The sequence below is a fragment of the Balaenoptera physalus genome, assembly GCF_965194825.1.
Source record: "Balaenoptera physalus genome assembly, chromosome: 21".
NCBI classification, from domain to species: domain Eukaryota; kingdom Metazoa; phylum Chordata; class Mammalia; order Artiodactyla; family Balaenopteridae; genus Balaenoptera; species Balaenoptera physalus.
In genome coordinates this window covers 39,106,766-39,129,254 of record NC_138902.1, presented here as the reverse complement: position 1 = coordinate 39,129,254, position 22,489 = coordinate 39,106,766, and the positions used below count along the sequence as shown (strand labels likewise).

At 37.9% G+C, this 22,489-nt stretch overlaps 1 protein-coding gene across 3 annotated transcripts in view; it reads left to right on the top strand.

The window, feature by feature from the left end:
- The window catches only part of GPM6A (glycoprotein M6A), a 259,990-nt gene that overhangs the window by 204,049 nt on the left and 33,452 nt on the right, over window positions 1-22,489 (top strand). For all 3 annotated transcript variants that reach the window (XM_082444139.1, XM_082444140.1, XM_082444138.1), the window contains exon 2: window positions 18,036-18,228. In XM_082444139.1, coding sequence (XP_082300265.1) covers window positions 18,036-18,228 — 193 coding nt within the window. The remainder of the gene's footprint in view (window positions 1-18,035; window positions 18,229-22,489) is intronic.

The following is a 22,489-nucleotide window of genomic DNA, read 5'->3' as shown; positions in this document are numbered from 1 at the left end:
GGTGTTCATCACAGCAAGGAGGTCGGAGAGCTGATGAGGGAGAACCTCAGGCAGGGGCTCGAAAGCCCTTGTAAGGCTTTTGGCTTTGCTCCAAGGGAAATGAAGTGCTGTGCAGGTTATGAGCTGTACCCACCCGCAAGGCCTGTCTTTCTGTTCTCACCTGACCCTTGAGCTCTCTCATTGCTGTAGTCATGCATGTTCATTATTCACTAACAAATCACACATAGAATATAATGCACAGTACATTTTAATATGCTTTTTTCAATATTAGAATTCCAAGTATATTGATGTGAATGTCTGGACTCCCAGATATTGTTAATTTATCTATTATTTGTCTGGCAGTAGAGTCAACATTTAGTAACTTATATCTTTACAAATAAAAGTTCAGCTCTCTCTTCTTCTTTTTCAAAAGCAACCAGGCTATTAGATGAATGTTTCATATTTTCTCTTAATTTAGGTTATAACTGATGTAAATATAATAAGTCTACCAGCTCAGATTCTGGGACTCTTTGGAAAAATGCAGTATTCTGGCCAAACTCGTCCAGAAATATCCTTTTCGGTTGTTCTTTAGAACTACAGCACCTGCTCAATTTTTAAATGGATAGGCTTCCTGATTAGTTAGCTACATCTATATAGTTTACAAACCAAATACATGGTTGAAATGGGAGTCATGATAATGCTGAAAAAAGAGGGAGAAAATCCCAATCAACAGACAGTGACTTTGCTTTCATTGAATGTTTGGGATCAAACATAAATAGAGCCCAAGTCCCTTGGGGACATTTGCTTCCTAGTCACGAGATGGTCAAGGTGCCTTTTGTAGCATATTTCCCCTGGATTTTCCTCATTCATTTCTGTTTGTGAAATACTTCAGGTCTTGTGGTTTCTTAAGTGAAAGGAAAATAATCTTAGGCATGTGTATCATCTTTGTGTAACTAAACAGCAGCACATATAGACATTTACAGTCTGATTATGAGAGTAAACCACTGGAGTTACTGCAAACTCTTCTCTCAGAATATTATCTAAAAATGATAATAGGATTTTTTAAAAAATATGTTCTTTTTACCAGTAGAGAGAAATCTTTACATATGATACATTATCCATAATAGAATTTTATAAATTATTGTAGGGGGTTTGGTCACATTTGAGAGCTCAAAGGAAACAGCAAAAATTACCATATCATTGGAATACATTTGTCACTGTCACTAATTAAACAATTTTAAATGTCCTTCACTACAATTCCTTTCACTCACTTCCAAGTTCAGTCTTAACATGAACATTGTCAGATGTGTTGGATAAAAATAGTCCTTTCAATTATCTAAATTTGACCATATATACCTGTCAAAACTGCAGCAAGTGTCAACAGTTTTTTTCATGAATACAAGACACTGTCTTCCATGTTTTAATGCCAGTGTGTTTATTTAGTGAGCAGAGTCTTTAAGGATGATCCAACTTAGACTTTCCAATGATTTGAGAAAAACATTAAGCTAATGAGTTTATACAGCAGCTTTAAGGGTAATAAAGCCAGTTCTATACCTCACACAGTCCCTCAATGGAGTTTTTTAAAATTAGATTTTGCTTATTTAAAAATAGAAAAAAACAAACACTAGGTAAGTTTAACTAACCGCTACTTATTGAAAAAAGCAGAAATATAACATTTCTGCTGCTACTGTCTTCAGGGTTCTTTTCCATCATACCTCAGCAGTGACCAGTCCTGGCCAAAGACAGAAATTACTATTTTTCTTTACATTGTGAAATATACTTCTAAGGTTTCCTCGAGTTAAGCTCCATCTTTTGATTCTATTGCTGTGACTCTAATATTTTTTTCTAATATAATTTGTGTGGGCAACATGTTGAAATTGAAGTTTACTTATCCTTCCTGTACATAGGTAACTAAAAGAAGAAAAAAACACACCAAATAGAGGTAGAAGGCACATCCTAGGGGTGTTATTCCATGCTTGCTGTGTTCATGAACCAAAGTGTTTGAAATCCTGGAAGTGTAAAGATGCATAAATCCCACTTCCTGATCTCAGAAGCGGATTGTCAGCTCACGTGCAAACTGCAGCACAGGAGTGCTATACCCAAGCGTAGAGTATATCCTAGAGATCGTCAAAACCTAATGCTTTATGTAATGTATCTGTCTTTGCAGTTTTCCATGGACATTCTTCTATTACTTTTGCAGCAGTTCTTACTTTAACTTGACAGCCACTCGAAGTGACTGGCAGGAACTGAAAATGAGCTTTGTGTGTATTCACAAAATTCTGGGGATTAGTAACATGAAATAAAAAGATTTATGTGAAGTACAGGTTTTCATACACAGGCTGAGCTCTCTTAAAGATGTGCCCAGGGGTGAGCAGAATACAAAAACAGCTAAAAGGCAGATCCCCTTCTAACATGTTCACAGGCTACTTTGTTGTCGTTTTCTCTCTCTCTAAACCTTTATCTCTCAACCACCACTATCTAGGAGTCGTGTGGGATCTGATCAAAAGAAGCAAGGGACATGAAATATGCGGAGTATGGGACAAATTAGTCGGGAAAGAAAATCACTGTAATTAAAAAACTGTGCATCTGTATTTTGTGATTACAATGCTCCTTCAGATTGTAATAGAAGCAACAAAATGGCAGGCCTCTGCTTGGCTCAGATAAAACCAACATTTCCTCTACAACATTTAAAAAGATTTACTAGAGACTTTGAGCTAGTACTTCCCTGGCCTTTAGGGAGCAGAGCAGAGGACCATCGCTCCTCTGATGAGAGAGGGAGAGGGAGAGAAAAGAAAAATAGTATTCTGTTGATTAAAAAAATATATTTTAGCTTTTTAAAGTCTCTGGCACTTGAGAAAAGATAGCGCTTGCAGAAGTGACATTTCTACTTTGCAATGCTGCCATTTTGCCTATTTCCAAATATACATTAGACAATTCAGACACCCTTAACAGTACTTCAGGACTATGGAAGAGAGTTTTCCTTCTAACAAATTATGCCAGTTTGTGACTAATTGTCAAAAAACAACTGATTGTGAAACTAATTGTGAAAAAATATACTCATTTTGAAAGTTCTGCTAATGTTCATGGGAAAACATCTTAATATGATAATCAGGAGATGATTTGCTTTGTTCTCTATTCCATACAGATTTTGAAATAACATTTTGATGTAAGAAACTCTACTTTAAAATATTCTTATCATTTTGATGTTTCAGACGATGACTTTACATTTTGCCTCATACCAAATTTTTGTATACTTGTAGTAACTATGAAATAGAAAATGTTAATACCTGCCTTTCTGAAAAAACTATTTTTAAATTTAGAATAAATATGTAAATTCTAAAATACCAGATTGCATTCAAAAACCTACCATTGTGTTTAGAGAAATACGGTTGTATCTGCAAATGCCATAGTGAATGTCTACAAACTAAATTAAAGAAATAAACTTTGCATAAGTAATTCACACTATCTTTAAAAAGAGAATTTATATTTTTTTATTTTCTAATTTTTCTTTCACAACTTTAATTCGTAATTTGGAATTATTACATAGTTCTTTTAGTCACTAGCTTTTAAAGTTATATTTTTATTTTCAAGAATGTCTTCAAATTACTCAATTTTATATATATATATATATATATATATCGTTTTTTTTATTCAGCAATTGGGAGTATACTTTAATGTCTCTTACCCATGGAATATTACATGAGGTTTTTATAGAGATATATATCTATTTGTAACACGTAGTTCTGATGGAAGAAGTTATCTAAAGAAAGATATGGAAGCAAAGAAAAAATATGCAGGAAATGCAAATTGATTAATATATATAGTTGACCCTTGAACAAGTTAGGGGTTAAGGACACAGATCCTCTGTTACTCAGTTATATTTTAAGTATACTCCAGTTGGATATAAAATATGTATTTGATCATTTACTTGGATTATGATAGTAGATGATGATCCCATTTTGCCTTTTTTCACTGGAGTTTCAAAGAAAACACTGATCAATACTTTTTAAAAAAAATTGTCATAGGGTTTAAACATGGAGCAATATTTTTTTTATTTTTTTGACCAAATTAATTTTTAAAATGTAAATGTTATTTTTTAAGATTAATTTTTAAAATTTGCTTATTCTTTTGTTATTTTTAAAGTAGCAATATAATAGTAGAATATTAGGATACTTGATCTGGAATCCAGACTGCTATATTTAATTGGTGCAATTTCACAAAACCTTATATACTGTTTAAAGTTTTAAAATAACCTAATGCCATATTGCTTCATTATATAACGCACAAAGTTTATTTCACAACACAGAACACCTTATCACACTGAAAATTCTGGGCAATTCTAGCAGCTCCTTCGTGATGTGCAGAAGACATTTAAAAATGTTTTTATAATACACGGTTCACCATATTAGCCAAGAATGAGAAGTGCAGGCTCAATCGTGTAATTCACATAAGTATGAAGTATTTTCCGTTAAAACGGCATATCCCCAATTTTTCCTAGAGGGTCCATTTCATCACCGGGTCCTTCCTTCTTTCTAGTTGTCTGGACAAGTTTCTTTATCTAAAGAGACTTAAGTAAAGATTATTTTTTATTTTATTGCTCAGTTATATGTACATATATGGAAATGACAGTTAATACCAGTGCTACTCTGCTGTAGTATAAAATTCCAACAGAAGCAAAGTGTTGACAATTGGGGTGGTCTCATCATTAGTGACCAAGTGATAAGTACTGATGTAGAAAAATGCATAATTAAAAAATAAATGTCTGTTAATAAATGATGAGCTTGAAGATACACTGTGCTTAAAGGAATTCTACCCTATCATCAGTGAATGCACCATTTCCACTAGACTTTCTTAGTATTGAAAATAGGATCCTCTTTGATGAATGATAAAGGGGATTCTCACTAAGGAAGAGACGTGGAGACTTGGGGGAGGCAGGGGCCTAACACAGGGAGAGCGTCAGAAGCAGGCGGAGGGTTAGCAAGGGTGCAAAGGCTTGTCTTCAAGGCACTGAAAGGTGGCCATTGCGGCTGGTGTGCAGCGCCGGCGACGCCTGGTGGGAAGGGATGCAGGCAGCTGACGGAAGGTGTGCTGGTGAGGAAACCTGAGAGAAAGTCAGGGAAGGATTTCAAGCAGGAGAGTGATATAGCTCCACTTAGGTTCTGAAATAATTCCTCCAGCTTTTGAATTAGTGGTATGTGAGGTAAGACAGAGAATACACCCATTATTAGGAAGGCAAAGCTGTTTCCAAAAAAACATATCCAGGCACCACAATATTTTGCAGCAGTACTTAACAGATATTTTCAAAATCATGTGAAATTTTCCTGAGCACAAGTAAATATCTTAAATTACTTTAAGAAAAACACTTATTCTCTTTTCCTGAATTAGTTTGCTTAGGAGGCTGGTGATTTTTACTTTTACTGTCAATGTCATCAGCTTCTTCTGTTTGGAATTTAATTTTGATCTGTTTAAAATGTCAGCGCTCAGAATCCTCTGTGGACTCTTTCTCTGTTGTTCTTGATCTAGAAGTATGTGTTTTTATTTTGTTTGGTGGAGAGTCATATTGATAATCCTCAGTATGGGGTATTATTAAAGCAAATATATTTTACAGACAAATATATTTAGTACAAATCCAAGCACCGGCAGGTACTTACCCATATGATACTTTATGATGAGTATCCTTATCCCAGTGTTTTCTTCTACAAAATTATGATAATACATTACAGGAAGGCTTGTTAATTATCTCCCCAGCAAACCTGCATAAATACTCTTTACCAATTATTTCAAAAGAAAAATAAGCTGTTTTGTTTTTTTTTAAGGTATGGGACAAAAGAAAAAAAGAAAAATAATGTTGTAACCAATTTGTATTCCCCAAGTTTCTCTTCTTGGTCACAAAGTAGGAAATTTTCATGATTCTGACATTTGTCTGCAGGGTAGACATGGTGGAAGGTTTGGAGCTAATGACCTCTTTCTCACCTGTCCTAATTGGTTTTTGGGACAGATGTTCCAATTAATTCATTTATGCAACACATGTGAATTGGGCATCTACCATGTGTGATTCTGTTGTAGGAAGTAGGCGTACAAAATGAACAAAACTCAGAAATTTTTGACTTCATGGCTTTTTCATTTTGGCGAAGAGGTTCAATAAACAAAGTCAACAAATTAGATAAAAAGTGTGTCATATGTCATTGAGTGTCCTGGACAAAAACAACGTGATCCTTGGGGTAGAAAGTTCACTTTTAAACTGGATGATCTTGTGGCAGATTGAAGATGGCTGCGAATTCTTTACCACCCCTCCCATCCTGTCTTGGAGTCAGTCTCCCTACGCTGGAGAACCTGCGCTGCCTGTAACTACTCTGACAGTAGAACGTGGCCCATTTCTGAGCTCAGCCTTTAAGAAGACTGGACATTTTTGCTTTCTCTGTCTGGGAGCTCCTGCTTTGGTAGAAGCCATCCATTACGCCTCACCTTGCTGTGAGACAGCTTGAGTAGCCTGTGGGAGAGGCCAGGGGAAATGAGATATTCCTGGCAAGTCCTCAGCTGTGGCAGGCGTGCCAGCTGGGGTGTTTCACGACACATGCCGGTGGAGGAACCAGCGCAGTCAAAGAATCAGATGGCCCCTGACCCCATTCATCTTTGGGCTGCGAGAGCTTGAATGATGCCAAGTGAAAACTATCCATCGGGGTCCAATAAACCCATGCAACTATGAGAAATTGTAATATATTTTTGTCTTAAGCTAACACATCTTTGGGGTGGCTCATTAGGCAGCAATGGATAACCCCCAAAACAAACAAATGGCATTTGTTTGAACATAGGCCTGGATGTTGTGAGGACACAGCCGTGCTGATATTTATGTTGACTGGCTCCTTCCTTACAGGGGAAGGTGAGGGTTTTAACTGGATCTCGGAGCATCATCTGAACAAGGAAGATGTGTTCTGCAAAACCTCACAGGGGTCTGGAACTCAGACCGGTTGGGGGCTCCACTTTTTCACCTTCCAGGGATTGCTCTGATTGCACCTCAGAAACCTTTCTCCACCTGACTGTTCCCTCATCCTAAGGGCTTATTTATCACAGTCGGAAGAGTATGGTTCTAATCATTACTGAAACAATTAACTTTTCTGCCTTAGGGAAATGAGCTTAATTAATCAAAACATTCTTGCTAAGTCATGTTGACCAGTACAGATTGTTCTGTAATTAGTGATATATTTTTTTAAACTCTGAGTTGTAAATAATAATATTATAAAAATGTCCATAATAAAAACATTTTTAAAAGGAAAATGTCATCATTCTTCTGGAAAATTCACCATACGCAGGCTTTCACATACTTTTCAATACCAGCCCTCAATAATCATTTGAGAAATTACCTGTATGGAATTATACGCCCTTCGTAGGGTTACTGTGGAGATGACACCCATTCAGTACATTAAAAGTCGTGGCACTGTTTCTGATGCATTGGAACCGTTCAAAAAAAATTCTTATTGATGACATTTAGTTATAAACTGCATACTTTGTTTAATAATTTGTACAAAATTCCTAGAGTAAATCCTTCTTAATCCCTGTATTACATGTATATCTGGTTTATCAACTTGTTTTAAAGCAGGTTAGATATTTAATATGATTTTATATAATACTGCATCGTTTCTATATGCTGTTACATCTGTGTATCAGAATCAGCTGAAGTACTTGATAAAAACAGCAAAGTTTTCAATGGAGGGGATCCTAGGATCTCTGTTTTTGAGAAAATCCCTGGTGATTTTGGTACCCAGCCACACACTTAGGAGGGTATAAAGAATATCTCCAAACTCTGCGTATTCTTTCCCTTCACCAAGATGTTCCTTTTAAGATTAGGAACTGATTTGTTTAAGCATAGTATTGTAGCAATGGCTAAAATATTTAACATTAAAACCTGTTATGTGCGTTTGTATTCTTGATAATCCCACTTGGTCCTGAATTATTCAAATATTTAACTCTGTACTTTGTTTAGGCCAGGACTATATTTAAATAAATGTTAATAGCATTTCAATAATATTGGGGGATTATTTGAGCTATATTCTAGGAGGCTTTAAAACTTTAGATGATGATGTCATTAATCAGAGGGGTAGTGTTAGAAATTCTGTTTGCTCTAAACTTTACAGTATAAAAAATTCTTCACAAGCACAATTTTGAACTCTTACCTTATTGCTTATCTTTCTAGTATGCTATACTTCCCACCAAGGGCATTTTTCTACTATTCTCTGAATAACTTTGAACTCCAAGGCCACTGCCACTCTTTCTGGTTTGTTGATGAATATGGTAATTCTGGCTGCTCTGACTGAACATGCACGATATCACAACAATACTAAACATTCAGGTAGAATATTCTTGGAAAACTTTGTGAAAAGGTGCTAGAAATTTCTAATTTTATTTCCCACTAGTATGTAGGCTTATTTGTTTCTCACTACTAGTAGGTAGAGATCATATTTTTTGTCACTCCTGTAGACTCAGTATGTAGAACTAGTAGGTGCTTAAAAACATTCACTGTATATTGATATAGTGATTCAGTGCCCGTGTTGCGCAAGACATGGAACAAAGGAATGAGCATGTGAAATAATCCTAGTACAGTCAAGTCTTGACTTAATGGTGGCTATACTGTCTCCATCCACGGGACATGTTTCCTTGTATAATAGGATAAGAGAAAGTGAGGTTGGTTGGTTTCATGCCACTAAGATTCCCACAGACACTTAAGGATCCTAAGGCCAAATTGCATTGTTACAAGTCTTCAGAAACAGTCCTCTGAAAAGTCATCTGCTTTCCCTTTAGGGGATAACTTCCCATTTCCCTTGTCTGACGATGGCTTTGCCTAAGACACTTGTTTCCATGACCCCACTTGCTGTAACGGGAAGAGCCACACATCCAATCCCAGGCCTCTCTTCTTCTTGGTATTGCGTGGCTATAGGGGAAGCAGTGGCAGGGGCAGGGGGTGCGGAAGCTAAGGACCAGGAAACCAGCCCATGAAGAAAAGTCCTGTCCATCTGGAGATGCACGATCTTCAATTCTAGAGTTGATCTACTGTTTCATAGTATTTGATGATTGGCTAATCTTCATCTTCTCTGGTTTTCTTGATGTACCTCATTCTATTTGAAGGTCGAAATTGGACTTCACCTGATCTTCTAAGTTGCTTATCGTTTCTCTCTAATTTCCATCTCCATCCTTTTGTTCTTTGACATAGATTTCCTTTTCTTTGTCTTTTAACCCATCCATTAAATCTTAAACTTCTGCTATCATATTCTTACTTAATAAGAGCTTTTAATTTTTTTGTGGTTACCTATTTTTAGCATCCACTCTTATTTCAAGAATACAGCGTGTTTAATTATATCCTAGGGGAATATAGGAATGTGTGTGTGTGTGCGCGCACGTGCGTGCTGCCTGCTTTGCCTCTCATTTCTCTGAGCTCCCTTTGTGTTTATTTATTTCTGTTTCCTTCTTTCAAGTTGGAGGTGTTCCTCAAGTACCTAGTGATCTTTTGTTGTCCCTTTGTAGTAAAGAGTGAACTCGCAGCAGTATGGTCGACTAAATAACATAGAAAACTTTGCTTTGTAAAGCAGTTTAAATTGTGGAATTAATATGTGTGTGTATTTAAAATATACATATTTAAAATGTAGATATAACTAAAATATATTTACTTATATAAGTATACATTGGTACACTTGCAAGAGAGTAAGCAGAGTACTCAGAAGCCAAAAATAAAGTAAAAGAGGAGTTCAGAGGGATAAGCAAGGTAGCTTTGAGCTAACGGCAGGCTCTGTGGTCACTTTGATGTTCTGGTCTTCTTGGCTTTACCTGTGATGTCCTGGAAGCAGGGATCAGGAAACAGCCTGAGTTCCTAGACAGGGAATCAACTTGAGATACACAGTACAACATCCAGGACTCTAAAAGTCTTTTGCAGGAGGCTAAACCATGAAAACAAAATGAGATGAAACAAAAAATAAACAGAATAGCAAGGATGACAAAATTTCTGGGTAGGACAGAAAAAAATTACCTGTCCTTTACCTTGGGTGGGTTGAGGGGGGAAAATGTTGCCTCAGAATCTGAGGCAGCTCACAGGCCAGCTTTCCTGTGAGTTTGTGACCTTAATTTCTGCTACCTTTAGAGACTGAAAAACTCAAGTCTAAATTTTGACATAAAGGAAATCACCATAAATTCCAAAAGACTGCTGCCCCGTAAGCCATTTTCTCTACATAACAACCGTGCAATTAAGATACAAACACAAAACACGCCAAAAAATAGAAAAAAAGCCTCATGTATTTGGAAACTAAAAAAAAAAAAATCAAAGAAAACAAATATATAAATAAATTATGTTTCAGAAACAAATCACAATAGGCTTTACAAAATTCTTATAACTGAACAACAGTGAAAAGATTACAAATTAGAACATGTGGAACTCACTCAAGCAAACTTAGAAGGGAACCTTATCTCTTTAAATGTTTGTATTAGAAAAGAAGAAAGAAAGATTAAAGATTAATAGCTCAGCATCCATCTCAAGACATGACGAAATGTAGAGCAAAATACACCCATAGAAAGTGAGAACAAAAGAGGTAATTTAAGAACAGAAATTAAAGGACTTCCCTGGTGGTGCAGTGGTTAAGAATCCGCCTGCCAATGCAGGGGACACGGGTTTGAGCCCTGGTCCGGGAAGATCCCACATGCCACAGAGCAACTAAGCCCGTGCGCCACAACTACTGAGCCTGCGCTCTAGAGCCCGTGAGCCACAACTACTGAGCCCACGTGCCACAACTTCTGAAGTTCACACGCCTAGACCCCATGCTCTGCAACAAGAGAAGACACCGCAATGAGAAGCCCGCGCACCACAACGAAGAGCAGCCCCCGCTCGCTGCAACTAGAGAAAGCCCGCGCACAGCAATGAAGACCCAACGCAGCCAATAAATAAATAAAAGAGTAACTTAAAAAAAAAAAAAACAGAAATTACGGAAGCATAAAGTAATCATGCAAAATGAGTTATTTGAAAAGAATAATAATATTGAAAACCCACTGGCATTACTTATTACAATAGCCATTAAGGCTATTGGCTAAGTATTTATGGACCCGTGTCCTGTGCAAACATGGTAGAATTGCACTTTTTGTTCTGTGTGGTTGAGGGAAGGCATGTGACTTTCTAGGCATTGGACTGCGAGTAGAAATAGCACCATCGGGCTTCCCTGGTGGCGCAGTGGTTGAGAATCTGCCTACCAATGGAGGGGACACGGGTTCGAGCCCTGGTCTGGGAAGATCCCACATGCCACGGAGCAACTAGGCCCGTGAGCCACAACTACTGAGCCTGCGCGTCTGCAGCCTGTGCTCCGCAACGGGAGAGGCCGCGACAGTGAGAGGCCCGCACACCACGATGAAGAGTGGTCCCCGCTCGCCGCAACTGGAGAAAGCCCTCACACAGAAACGAAGACCCAACACAGCCAAAAATAAATAATAAATAAATAAATTTATTTAAAAAAAAAAAAAAAAGAAATAGCACCATCATTGCAGCCCCGGATATTTGTCAGAGTGAGACTTTCCTGATGCTTTTAATTCTGATGTGACGACTGGCAATGCTCAAAGTAACATCTCCTTCATCAGCCTGACTTTCTGAATGGTCAGAGAATCCCACTACTAACCTTGGATGGAAATATTATCATCTGATTGAAAAATAAAATGTAATGTTTTAAGTCACTGATTTTTTTGGGTAGCAAACATAGAACAAAACCCATGCTATTCTGACTGATGCACTTTAAGAATAGAGAAAGAAAAGAGAGAAAGAGGAGGAAAGAGAGGTGGGGTCAGAGAGGATGGAAGGAAGGAAAGAAGGAAAGAAAAAAGGAAAGAAGGGAGGGAATTGAAATCATCAGGGAAAACAAAAGGAAATATATGCAGGTGATGAATAAGTTAAAAATACTATAAAAGTTACATAAAACTTCATCATAAGTTTTAAATCTTATAATAAGTTTACAAATGCCTACAACACTGAACTTACTAGCAAACAGACTTAAGAAGAAATAGAAAATTTGATTAGTTCTGTAACTAATTAGATCAGTAAACTTCTTCCCGTAAAGTACACAAGTGGCCTGGTTGGTTTTACCGGCTGGTTCTACCAAATATTTCTTATGCAGCTAAACCTGATGGGAACAACCCCAGGGTGTAGAAGAAGGAGCTCACCTTACCAGGCTAGTATAAACTTGACTCCAAAGCAAGAAAGCAAAAATTCGACGCCAGTCACATTCATTAACATGCCTGTGCTCACCCGCTGCATTTCTCATCTCATCATCTCATCTCATGTTCTTTTGTTTCAGCTTCGATCTATTTTACCGCCCCTGACTTCTTAGATTTTCCTCAAATAAGCTACACACACACCTGCCTCAGGACATTCACACGCACTTTTCCTCTGTTGGAGACCCTCTGCTCCCAGAGAGCCTCTTGCCTGGCTCCTTTACCTCCTTCCCATCTTTTAAAAAATGTCATCTCAGTTATTCCTTCCCTGAATTATTCCGATATTCCCTACCCCTCTTCCATGTTTCGCTTTTCTTTGCACTTTTCACATTCTCACGTATATTACTTCTGCATCTTGTTTATTGTGTGTTTCCCACCTCTAGAACGAGAGCAGCAGTTTTTTTTTATTTTACTTAGTTCCACAGTTCCAGCAATTAGTGAAGTGCCTGGCACCTGGTGAGGCCCTGATAACTATTTGTGGAATGAATCGATACATACAAAAGCATTGAACAAAATGTTAGCATGACAAATTCAGCAATGTATTAAAAAATACAGTATGACTCAGTTGGAATTTTCTCAGGAATACATTTAGTGGAAAATTGAAAAAAAACATTGAAATGGCAGGTAAAAAGAAAAAACATAAAATTATTTCAGCAGATGGGGAAAAGCCTGTTATGGAATTCAAAATTGAAGAGACCTTCTATAACCAAGAAACCAATAGCGAGCATCACACATAATGGTAAAGGAACAGAGTGAAGTGAAGAGAAAGATCAATAAAAAGGTATAAATAATGAACAGAAAGAGACAAAGCTCAAAATTTTCACAGATGGGGTGATTATCAACACAAACTTAAACTAATTCCCAGAATCAAAATAATTCAGAGGATCAAAACAAGAATTTTGCAAAAATTTCTAGATGCAAAATCAGTATAAAAATACCAATCAGAACCCCAATAAAGTAAATTGTGGAATCAGACAAACTGTTTCTAAAATATATATGTTAATGCAATAGAGCCAGCCATGGATAGCGTGATACCCATGAGGAAGATGAGCAAGTCTGGGGAATTTTCTCCACCGCCAACCAAGACAGATTCCAAGGCCTGGGAATAGACCAATAGACAATAGACCAGTGGAACAGAATAGAGAGCCCACAAACAGACTCAGACCTCTGTGCATACTTGATAATGACCAAGATGATATGGTAGGTTGGAAGAGAAAGAATCAACTCATTGGTAAACGATGTTGGGAAAAATTTATCAGTGAATACATTGTCAGTCTCTTGTCAGTCTCTCTTCCAGGATCTGCCATTATGTTGGCCTCTCTTCTCAATTGTCTGTCTCTCATGCTCTCTTTCTTGTTATTTAAGGTCTTTTTCCTTTATTTATTTTGGTGCACTTTGTGGAGTGAACAAGGCTTGTGTTTATTTCACAACGTTTAAATGAAATCAAATTAAGCACATATCTCATTTAAAAAAATATAGACTATCTCAAGAGCTTTTATTTTCTTTGAAATTTTCAGACACGTTGCAGAGTGTGTTGAAAAGAAAGTCTCGTAATTTCTTTTTTTTAATATGAAAGTAAAAGCATAGTGTTAATTCACTATGAGAAAATACAAACAGGCACTGGATATGAGAAATGCTTCTTTGTGTATACAGGTATGTCTATAGCATGTAAATTCTGGGTTCAGGATTTCAACCACCAGCTGTATTTGAGAATCAGTCATCATATCTAATATTGAAAATGTTTCCCGTGCAAAGTAATTGTGTTGTTTTTAATAGAGAGTTTTCTCAAGAAAGGTATTTTCTCCAGGGCCAGCATTCCACTTACTATGCTTTCACTGATATTCATTTAATAGAGTGGTTTCTCATTTGAGGTGCAGTAAAAACATGGTGATGGGTGGCAGCAGAGTCCCCAGCCTTAAAAGATGATTGCTGGGAGCATATCCTGGACCCCGGAGCTCGGTTACTATGGTAACTCTGCAGCTCTGCCAAGGCTGTTCCTCACTGTGGGAGGAAAGAAGCTCCCCTGCCAGCAGCTACGTGGGATTCTGGCAGCTGGAGGGAGTACTGTGAAAGGGTGCGCTGCTTCCCCAGATGGGAGTTCTGAGAGCCTTCTTTAAAATCCAACAGCAACTCGGGATCACGGAAGAGTGAGGGCACTTAGGATCCAGCCCATTATGGTGCAAAATGTGCCTGATGAGATGCTTGAAGCTTCTTAATTTGAGTAAAAGTTTTGCAGAGGATCGGGACTGAAATGGAAAGATTCTAGCCTGACCCGGCAGTAATGGAGCCTTAGAGGAATTTGTGCTTATCCGTAGGGCTAATATAATCCTGAGGGATTTAAGGGACAACATTTAAATAGAAAGTAAAAGAAACATTTCTATTTAATTTGGAGATCTTGGGGCTTCCCTGGTGGCGCGGTGGTTAAGAATCCGCCTGCCAATGCAGGGAACACGGGTTCGAGCCCGGGTCCGGGAAGATCCCACATGCCGCGGAGCAACTAAGCCCCTGCACCACAACTACTGAGCCTGAGCTCTAGAGCCCGCGAGCCACAACTACTGAGCCCTCAAGCCACAACTACTGAAGCCCGCGCACCTAGAGCCCGTGCTCTGCAATGAGAAGCTCGTGCACCGCAACGAAGAGTAGCCCCCGCTCACCGCAACTAGAGAAAGCTCGCGCGCAACAACGAAGACCCAACACAGCCAAAAATAAATAAAATAAATAAATTTATAAAAAAAAAAAAAGGTCATCATAATTTGGAGATCTTAAACTCATTCAGAAATGCCTATTAACTCAGGCTTGTCAATTTGGGTTTTCTCAGTATTGAAATTTATCTCATGTTTTTCTAAATTTAAAAAGCGGTATTCAATTAAAGCTATACTTAACGCTATAGAATACAACACGAATACATAGTGTCCCCTCCCACCGCGCATATATAGTCTAAGTAACTAAGCTTGCTTGCATGGAGGCTAGTATTGGTCCAGCTAAACCACAGTAGAGAAAACGGGGAATAAACAGAAAGTGACTCTGAATTCGTAACAAAATTAGTCAGAAGTCCTCGATGGCGGTTCGGTGACCATCAGTGGGCTTACCACTTCATTTGCTCCTGAGCCATTCTCGTTCTGATTTTATCTTTAGTCTGCTAAAAGCTTTAAGTGTAGGATCAGCAAAGGTAATTCCTATCTACGGATTTGGTGTTTGGACTCTTCCCCTGTATATTTGACCCCTACTCTTAGGGTTTTGTTGGATACTTTCATCTGGTTTTGACACCTCAGTGTCTGCGGTAGAAAGTCCTCACTCTTACATTCTTGAAAAATAGGGAGAAAATCACAGAGGACTGGGATTTGAGATCATGGGGCTGTTTGGGGCACTTGCCAAAGTTAGAAGTAACTCTTCTTTGGGTTGGTACCAATTTTAGTTTTTCTCTTTATTTTTAAATGATCAGTAAGATGAAAATTTTACAACATGGAGAGACAGAGACTAGTCCAAAGATTTTTTTGCTACCCTTTTAATCTCCACTCGAAACTGTGTTCAGTGACCTTCAGATACTACACACACTGGTCTCACCCATCTGCCAGTGAGATTTCTTCCTATCACGTGAAGTGTCAAGCTGTTCTAACCTTTTCTACTTCCCCACATTGTGTGTGTGTTGTGTGTGTTATGTGTGCCGGGGGCAGAAAGTTCAGGAAATGATTTTTCCTGTGCAAGCAAGAGCTATGGAAGTGGGGAGGTGTTCAGACTTCTTTTTAACCTCTCCTGGGACAGACTAGATGATCCATGATTCTCTTAAGAAGGTTAGTTCGATGATCAATGTTAAAATAGCAGACTAGCCCACCTTCTGAATATAAAGTTACTTCACACAGGAACTTTGCAGTCATTGCATGTTTCAGATATTGCTATAAACATATATGCATTATTGATAAAACACACTAGAGACTGTCATACAGAGTGAAGTAAGTCAGAAAGAGAAAAACAAATATCATATATTAACGCTTATATGTGGAATCTAGAAAAATGGTACAGATGAACCGGTTTGCAAGGCAGAAATAGAGGCATAGATGTAGAGAACAAACGTATGGACACCAAGGGGGGGAAGTGGCGGGGGGGTGGTGGTGGGATGAACTGGGAGATTGGGATTGACATGTAGACACTAATATGTATAAAATAGATAACTAATAAGAACCTGCAAAAATAAATAAATAATAGCCATATTTTTTTCAGGGAAACACACACACACAGATCTTTCCATGACTTAATTAAGTACAATACATAATCCATATTCCAATATCATTTGTTATTTGTTTCTGAAGAAAGAAAAAGTCAATTACATGGAGAGAGTTTGAGAAGTTTCAGCATTATAAAAGAAAATGTGATCAAAAATTTGCAAAAGGAGAGAAGTAGGAGGAAATCTTTGGAATAGGATATGTGTGGGGAAGCAGTGAAGGACAGAGGTGGACAGAGGCAAAACAGATCACATAGGAGTTCCTCTTAATTGTCAGCCCTCTAATCTAAACTTTCTTTTCTCACCAGTGTCTGGCAAATAGTATCTCATCAGTATTTCTTATTGCAAAACATATATACTCAGACATTTCTAGTTAATCCCTTAGAAGAAGATACCTAACAGCTGACTAGAAAATTCTGATCCTTATTTTGAATATTAACAACCAAGGTTATCTGATGTTTCAGACTAGTTTAAAGCCATCTTTTGAAAATGAAGGACTAAAATGATGAAACTTCAAAAAGCAAAAGTAATTACTGTGGTCAATTTTTGGAAACCATATTACAGCACAGTAATACTTAATATTAGTAATAGTTAAAATTACATCCAATGATGGTAGATGTAACATTTACTGAGTAGTGACTCTGTGTCATGCACTATTTTATTTTTTTAATTAATTTTTATTGGAGTATAGTTGATTTACAGTGTTGTGTTAGTTTTGGGTGTACAACAACGTGAATCAGTTATACATATACATATATCCAGTCTTTTTTAGATTCTGTTCCCATATAGGTCATTACAGAGTATTGAGTAGAGTTCCCTGTGCTATACAGCAGGTTCTTATTAATTATCTATTTTATATATAGTAAAGTGTATATGTCAATCCCAATCTCCCAATTTATCCCTCCCACCACCCTTTCCCCCTTGGTAACCATAAGTTTGTTTTCTACATCTGTGACTCTATTTCTTTGTAAATAGGTTCATTTGTACCATTTTTTAAGATTCCACAAATAAGCAATATCATATGATATTTATCTTTCTCTGACTTCACTCAGTATGACGATGTCTAGGTCCATCGATGTCACTACAAATGACGTTATTTTTTATGGCTGAGTAATATTCCATTGTATATATGTACCACATCTTCTTTATCCAGTCATGCACTGTTTTCTGTATTAACTCATTTAATGCTCACAAGAACATTTGAGGGAAAGCTTTACTGTCACCTTTTTACAAATGATGAATTCAAAAGAATAAACTTGCCCCAAAACACACAGTGGTGGAGTCAAGATTCTAACCCGGTCCAGGTCTCTCTTTTCTACTCTGCCAGTATCTTACTGAGTTGGGAAGGAAGGACTCCTCTGGCTTGGGGGTAGAAGAGGAAGCCCTCAGCATAAGTAATCATTCTCCTGTCTGTGGAGCATGGGGTTATCGTTAAGAAACTTGATTTTTATCCCTTCCAGGACACTCTAGGACTTCATTTACATGGTTGACCTGATGTCATCTATAAATGCAAATATGTTTTCCATAATGCTTAAGTTTGGAAAAAAGTTCAATTAGCTTAATAAAAATATGAATTTCTAATTTTTTTTCTTTTGGACTTTTGCAGGGTGTTTTGAGTGCTGTATTAAATGCCTGGGAGGCATTCCCTATGCCTCTTTGATTGCCACCATCCTGCTCTACGCTGGAGTTGCCCTATTCTGCGGCTGTGGTCATGAAGCTCTTTCTGGAACTGTTAACATCCTGCAAACCTACTTTGAGATGGCTAGAACTGCGGGAGATACGCTGGACGTCTTTACCATGTAGGTCATTCTGGTATCGCTTGTTATTTTGAGAATGTATGTGCACTTTGCTGTGTGTTGAGTAAATAGGAATCTAGAGTTAAGTGAGGCAGTCTTATATAGAAGAAAAAGTACTCTTAGGGTATATACGTGAGTCAAAAGGACACTGACCCTTACCATGAAAACAGGAAGGTACACAGCAGAAGATCAGAGGCCAACTTAATCTGGACTTAATTTGTGTTTTAATTTGCCTGTAAAGTTTTATCCAACATTCAGTTACCATTAAGTGGAATACTTGCATTTCTCTCGCTCTTCTAGTTTGAGCAGAGGCTGCTGTAGCAGAAGAGAACAGAATATAGAATCAGAGCCAGGTGTAAGTGTATATACTCTGCTGCTGATTCTAGGAAAATCACCCAAACTCTGTGGCTACTCCCAACTTTTAAAAAATTTTAACTCAGCCATGGGCGTGATATCATCATTATTTCCTGCCTCCTAGAAGTGATGTGACTACCTAAGTGAACATTGTGAAAGGGTCTTATTGACTTCTGTAAAATGATAAACATAAGAAATATTGAGCACCTTTTTGCAAGCACCAATTATGCTTAAAATGTACATTTTACCCATAAATGTAAACTCCTGGGATCACTAAACTATGGTGATGCTAATATTTTTTTAAAAAACATAACTCAGGGGGCTTCCCTGGTGGCGCAGTGGTTGAGAATCTGCCTGCCAATGCAGGGGACACAGGTTCGAGCCCTGGTCTGGGAAGATCCCACATGCCGCTGAGCAACTAAGCCTGTGAGCTACAACTACTGAGCCTGTGCGTCTGGAGCCTCTGCTCCGCAACAAGAGAGGCCGCGATAGTGAGAGGCCCGCGCACCGCGATGAAGAGGGGCCCCCGCTCACCGCAACTAGAGAAAGCCCTCGCACAGAAACGAAGACCCAACACAGCCAAAAATAAATAAATAAATTAATTAAATTAAAAAAAAAAAACATAACTCAAACATAGTCTGGAAGTAGAAAACAGTTTAGTGTTCAAGTTTCAGTCCCATATTGCCTAAGTTTCCAGAGAGCAAAATTTTAAGATTGAATTACAGAGGAATTTTTTTTCCAAATAAATTCCCAATTCAGGTCATTTATTCAGTGATTTCTTGCCCACAAAAAGAAAATAAATTATTTACTCACTTTATTTTATAATCTCAGCTGATAGTAAACTTTCTATTGTATTGTGTATTGCCCGTACAACTTCTTAAATCTATTTCATGCTTCTGGATACTATGTGATTATAATGTTTTTCACGTTGCTTTATTTTGTTATTCTCAGTAAATTCAACACTTCTTAATTTATACATACTTCTTTCTGGCATGAGATGCTTCTAGAGTTACAAACCGGAACGGTCGTATGGCTGGTTAGGATGACGGTGCTTTTTGCTCTTACCACTTCCGTGAAAAGAGGTTAATCACACTTGTTATTCAGCCGGGGCAATTCCTTCTGACAGGGTGTGACTATAAGCTAAGACCCTAATCTAAGACAACCCTTGGTCACCCTGGACACCATTCTAGATGGAAGATAGCTTTTCTCCAACTCCAATGTCAGAAGATACATCATCTTTCTAAATTTTTTAAATAATCCATCAGCTGCAGTCAGATTGTCTTGAACACAGTATTGCTCATAAATTGTATTTGTTATTTTATTCATTAACGTTGCTGAGTTCCATGAAAAATGAAAATGAGAAGTGAAAAGAGATGCACGTTTCTATCAAGTAATAGAGCAAGAATTCCCTCCTTGGGGGCTGGAGGGCACGTCCCCATGGACATAGAGATAGCAAAATTTTTAGGAAAAAGAAAGTTGAAATAATTTATGTTTATCTAAAATATGTTGGCACTTAAAATTTGAGCGATATTGGTTGTAAAATAAGAAATATAACAAACCAAGTGTATCACACACACACATAGTGATTATTGGTTGTAAAATAAGAAATATAACAAACCAAGTGTATCACACACACACATAGTGATTAAGAGGAGATGGACGTTGATTAGCCACTCAGATAAGAAGTTTAATTATTTAAACATAGTTCCTAACTTGGAAGCATCAATTTATTTCATCAATGTCACTGATAAATGGAAATGAAGAATGAATAGCAAATTTGAAAAATCATGAAAAGAAAAGAGATGAGGGAATTATATCACTTATATTTCCCAATGTAACTTTATTTTACAGATTAGTTCCAAAAATTTAGCATTATTCATTAAATGAAATTTTTTTAAACCCATAGTAGACAGTTTACCAATTTCCATTGAATCAGGTATGTAGCATGAATTGATCCTTGAGAGTTTATGAATGACAGTCATCATTTGGAATATAATTAAACTATCTGCAAATGCTTTGGATTATTGCAGGTTAGTTTGCAAAGAGCCTGAAGATAATGATTGCATGGATGTATTTTAATGTGATAATACTGACGTTTTCTTTTCAGTTTTATCTCAGCCTACACTGGACAAAATATGTTTTCACTGTGCATTATTTTAAGCTACCACAGATGTCCTTAAAATCTACAGATTCTCTATATTTAGGCTACATCCAAATTGCTACCTTTAGTTACAGAAGTTCATAAGAAATCATAAGCCTAATAACTGGCATGGGATGATTGTATAAATCGATCAGAAACCAATTGTCAGGATGTTTATTTAACATTTAGACAACCAGCCTTAATAGATCACAGACCTCGACTACAGCTCTGAAGGGTAGTACATGTGGGAGTTCAGCAGGGAAATCAGAGATCATATACTTAATTTGGAACTTTTTACCTTTGGTCTCTTATATTGGGAGTTAGCTGTGGAATCAGTAATGCATCTTTGGCATGGGAAGAATACCATTTTCACTGGAATGAAAGCAAGTGCTCAAATTATCTCTCTTTTCATATTTCAAATAACTAAAATTCCTTATCCTAGACCCCGTGGAGCTACCAAATGAATTAAGACTCCCTGTCGGCAAACGGTTCGTGAAAACACAGAGGGAAGGTGTGTACAGATAACTACCGGGTCTGATTAGTACCAAGCGGTACCAGTCACGTAGCAATTGAGAGGAAGGTAGTGTTTACTCTATGGGGGCTGCCTTACAGGGCTGTTAGCGGACTCCATAGGTGAGGGGCAAACGGGAAGTAAAATCAGGACTTGGGACGCGGAAGTGAGTGAGAGAGGCGATTGCAGGCAATACAGCTTCCTTGAAAATAAGCTAAGGTAAGTTTGGAGAAGAATGTGTAAGAGAATGATTCTGAAGAAAAGACTTGTTGGCCAACTTTAGTAATTTACAGGGTCTATGTCTTGTCTCCATAGTTCTCAGGCTTGATTCAACCAAATTAAGCGCTCCTACCTCATATACTTATAAAGGAAAAGAAACCTGTTCTCTGGGTGTGTGAACGAAGAGATAACACGAATTGCCTAAACCCCCGTCTTCCACCCGAGGTCCTCAGGACTCCCTTCTTTGTCTCAGCTTCTCTCTCTGTCTCTCCACTGCACCCCTCCTCTTTAATATATACACACACCTGTCTCCACGTGGTCAGTATCCAAGTCTACAGGGGGACATAGGAAGGGCAAACACACTGGAATATGCCTACTCCATTTCATGAATCATCTTTCCAGCATGTAAAACTTAACTTCTCATAAATAAGTTTGCAAATAATCTCTGTTCTCATGTGATCTATATTTTAGACATAGAATTCTAACACCAAGAGCCCTGCCCCATGGCAGGTGAACTGAAGTGTAGCATCTTCAGCTGATGTCACCCACTAAAGCATTTTGTCATATTCCACTTGCGATATAGGGATCTCCAAAGAGAGAGAAAAGAGTGAATTTCGCAAATATTTTGTGACCTGCTGGTATGTTTTTAAGTATCACTCTGTCCCTCCTCATCTCCTTGGTTTCCCAGAGCTTTTTATCCCCTAATCTGTTAATGTAGTCCCTGAAGTCTGTGGTCATTGTTGGCTCCAAATTGTTGTGACAGTGAGTGTGTAACTTAACCTGCTGCCCCCATTAGGGGATATTCCTACACTCAACTACACCTCTGTTAGCTTGGTATAGCCATGGCCCCCCTAACTCTGCACACGGCTCAGTGCTCTGCTGCTTCATGCAATGTGATGAGATCTGCTTTCTGATTTGTGGTTCACTTTCTTCTCTGAGAGCCCCTTGCCAGGGTGATGTTATCGTGTCCCTAGATTTCGCTTGATGAGTGACCAAGATGTAGGATAGGTATTTTACTTCCGCAAAGCAGATTCATATGG